The sequence below is a fragment of the Somniosus microcephalus genome, unplaced genomic scaffold (genome assembly GCF_052327205.1).
Source record: "Somniosus microcephalus isolate GS21.2 unplaced genomic scaffold, FLI_Smic_1.0 unresolved_chr4, whole genome shotgun sequence".
NCBI classification, from domain to species: Eukaryota; Metazoa; Chordata; class Chondrichthyes; order Squaliformes; family Somniosidae; genus Somniosus; species Somniosus microcephalus.
Window position 1 is genome coordinate 13,428,523 of NW_028225182.1, and position 3,804 is coordinate 13,432,326.

Below are 3,804 nucleotides of genomic sequence, written 5' to 3' on the forward strand. Positions count from 1 at the left end.
CACGGGCACTATCAATTCTCCTCATTTTGCCCATTGACATGTTGCCCCTGTTTATCATCACACAGTGATATGGATCAATTTAAAGATGGAGTCTCAAGACACCAAGATCCACGTCTTCTGTGCTTCACTGTTTACGCTGAGTAATAAGCGAGACTCCAGCAGGGTGAGATAGATTGAGATGTAACTGAGTACACGGAGTAAAATCTAGACACAGCAGCAGAGAGAAATAGGGCAACGTGTGACTGGGCACAGATAATCAGAATATCATGCAGCACAGAAGGAGGCCATTGGACTCAACGTCCATCTTGCTGGCTCTGTGATAAACATTTTGATGTGATATAGCGGGACATCTGCCGAGGCTGATTGATAAAGCTGAAGGCACAGTATTTGAGACAGGGAGAGGCTAGCAGTGGAATTCATTAAAAGGTTTGACTGTCTACAGTGAGTGATACAGTGTGCCACCAACAGACGAGAGACAGAGCGTGATGTAACTGAGAACTGTCACACAAAGCGTCACCAGCAGAGGGAGATAGAGATAAGTATAACTGCGTACAAAGGATTAAACAGAGAGATACCAGAAAAGGAATAGAGATAAAGCTGTGACAGCGTACTGAAATAGAGAAGGGCACCAGCAGAGGGATATAGATTAAGGTAAAATTGATTACAGTGATTTACACAGAGTTACGGCAACAGGGTGATATAGATTAAGGTGTAAGTAAGTACAGAGTGATACAAAGTAGTACCAGCAGAGGGAGATAGAGAAAATTGTTAATTGAGTTTAGTGATTACTTGCTGATTTATTTCATCTTTCGGCATTGATGGAAATGACGCTTTTGTCGGGCATTTAATGAGTGGCTCAAAAGATATCGCATATTTTACACTATTGTAAAACAGTTAAAATTATCCCCACCGATTTAAGTGAAAAACAATATCGGGACAAGTGTAAAACAGGAATCGGTGTCACTGTCGCCCAAGTGTTTTATATTGTAGACTTGATGCGCTGGTGTAAAACTGATGTTGCAGATCGGCCGCCCTGATAGAAAGCGTCCGCTTGTGACTGCCCTAGATTAAACTCAAAATGGAAAGCCGGCTGATTTCAGCAAGGAGTAGTGGATCCACAACGCCAGTATTATGCGTGAGCAATAAATTAATGCCTATCCCGAAGAACGACAATAAAGGAATTTCCAGGATGCGTGCTGTCCCCTGTTGCTCAGTCCCTTTGCTAAATGTAGGTGATCACTGTGAATTGAATTTGAAATGCGAAGTTAGGGAAGTCAGTTCTGCCATTTGCATAATTTAAGTAATTTATGAATTAGATTAAAGGGATGTTTGAGCGCTTTGAGCAGCTCCTCTCTGAACTTACTCTGGGTCACTGTGTAAATGGCCGTGTTGGTGCAGGAACTCAGGAGCTGAAGCTTAATTCCTGCTTGTTGAAATACTCCAAACGCAATGAGCAAAGATCTGCGGTGAAAGGCGCCAACAATTCGATAAGATAAGAAATAGACTACCGTGGTCATCCAGAGCAGGATAAAACTGCCGGATATAGCAAAAAGTAAAACGATAGACCTTCTGCGGTTCCTTCTCTCAGGGTCCTTGTCATTCTCACCATTGCTAAGGTTCCGGAGGCTCGTCCGCGCCCGATTGGCCTCTAAAATGCGTCTGACGGTGAGAGCGTTAAATAGCAAGATTAAACAAAATGGAAGCAAAGGGGTTAACAGCTGCTCAATCCAAGAAAAAGCTATCCATGTGGGTAGAGTATAAAACTGTGATGGTACAACACATCCCCGCGGTATATTGTTAATTATCACATTATGAAGATAAACAAAGGGCCAGGGGATGTTCTTCAAACAGAACAGCGCGCCCAAAGTCACTATAACCACACTAGCGATTTTCTCGGTGCAATATTTTGTTTTCAGCTTCTGGCAACAAATGGCTACAAACCGATCAAAGGAAAAAGCAACCGTTAACCAAACAGAACTGTCAATGGCAGTAGGAGACAGGTAGAGAATGATTCTACACACAGGAGTGTAGTACAGGAAAGAGTACCACCAATAAAGCTCAGCGATCCGATGTAATATCACATTACAGACAATCACCATGAGATCCGCCGTCGCCATGGCCACCAGGTAGCGAGTGATGCATTTGGAGAGACCGCACTTTCCACGGGACAGGATCACAATAGCCGCCAAGTTTACTGTGGGTATAGGAACAAAACATTACAATCATTAACCAGTGCGAAATGTGAAATATAAACTGGTCTCACGTGCATGCGATATTGAATAATTCCCCATGGCGTTTCCTCTCCTTTCCTGATGGAGCGGCTCATGCCGCTGGATAGTGTTGCGACGTCGTAGGCCAATTACACTTCGTCAATCAGAAGATTCGTTTTCTGTGAGCTATCACGTTCAGTTTCCACTGGCAATTCTAAACTAGAACGGTCCATAAAATAAGCCAACGCTGAAGATAAAAGGATCCAGAGGAAATCGCAACAGCAAGGAAAAAGTGGAGAAGTGGGAGGGCAACACCAAGGATAATAGGGACCAGGACAGAAGAGAACACGAAGGATAAAAGACAATACGAGAGAAGTAAACATCAAGAATAAGAGGGGCAGGAGAGAAGAGAACACCACAGAAGAAAGAGCGGAATTGGAGAGAACAACAAAGACAGACGGAGCAGGAGAGGCAGCAACAACAAGGATTATAGGAGCAAGAATGAAGACAAAACCAAGAATATAAGGGAGCAGGATGCAAAATAACATGACTGATAAAAGGAGAAACAAGTACTATGATACTTAGAACAAAGTGAGTAGGAGAGAAGTGACTGCCAAGGATAAAATTGAGAAGCAGGAAAGAAAACATCAAGGATAAAAGAGAGTAGGCGGAGCAAACAAATTCAACCTGTAAATAGTGAGTACAAAACAGCAAATTGGGGTTAAATTGTGAAAAAATAATGGCGAAAATAACATAATACCTGTATTGAGTTGTCTCCCGTTATCATTTGATTTAACCAATCTGACAAGCATTGATATTCCTAACTCAGTGCATGACAAAGACTTGAAGAACAATCTATTTTTTTTACCAGGCACTGTCTGTCAATAGCAACACGGTGCGTTAAACAGCGAATCCGACACACTACATTCTGAAAATCACTTGCCAGGTACCCCAATTGCCGCGAGAACGGGGTAGTATACGACCTCTATCCAATAAAGCAATACAAAATTCATCTTCTGTGTGAAGAGGATGCCTACTGGTGTTGGAAGCGATCACTCCAACTACACTAATGAAGAAACGAAGATAAGGTAGTGGCATATTTATAATGCAGTGAATCCCTACTGGTGCTATTAGATTGTATCCCTACTGTAATTAGTTACAGGATGCTGAATAAACATGGTGTTGGCACCATCTGGCTTTTCAAAGTCAAACTCCTAAGTCAAGGACCCATTTCTTATGAACCAGATGGTGTTCACCGTTAGGAACAAGGACTAAAAGATCCAAGTAGAACATGATATATTATTTTAATTCCAAGCATAATAAATTAAAGAAAGTTACACGTTTATCATATTAATGTGAATTGTACTTTATAAACATTCTGGAATGCGGTCTTTCAGTCTTTCTCTTTTCCAATCATACCTCCTCTCTCACATTTCCCTTTACACAGTCTGTCATATTTTACTCTCTTGCCCTCTCTTCTATCTGATTGTCACAAATCCAGTTTTGCAATCCCTCTCAGTTCAAATGTAACATCTTTCTTCCCCTCTCCCTTTCACTCTCTCTCATTTCTTCCTGTCATTCTCTTCCCCTGTTC

General features: G+C 41.9%; 1 protein-coding gene across 1 annotated transcript; it reads right to left on the reverse strand.

Annotated features, from left to right (window-relative positions):
• Positions 1-693: 693 nt before the first annotated feature.
• On the reverse strand, positions 694-3,223 carry LOC147089682 (putative G protein-coupled receptor 139). The gene is made up of 2 exons (XM_085977013.1): positions 3,154-3,223; positions 694-2,194 (listed from the first exon to the last, which is right to left on the reverse strand). Exons 1-2 carry the CDS (start codon positions 3,221-3,223, stop codon positions 1,275-1,277), a joined length of 990 nt encoding a protein of 329 aa, XP_085833139.1. The 3' UTR covers positions 694-1,274.
• Between the last annotated feature and the right edge of the window lie 581 nt (positions 3,224-3,804).

Excerpts from the sequence above, each read along its gene's own strand:
- LOC147089682 (XM_085977013.1), bottom strand. The coding sequence starts at position 3,223 with ATGAATTTTGTATTGCTTTATTGGATAGAGGTCGTATACTACCCCGTT. Across the intron at positions 2,195-3,153 it reads CGCGGCAATTGGGGTACCTG|TAAACTTGGCGGCTATTGTG; the intron begins GCAAGTGATTTT and ends CTATACCCACAG.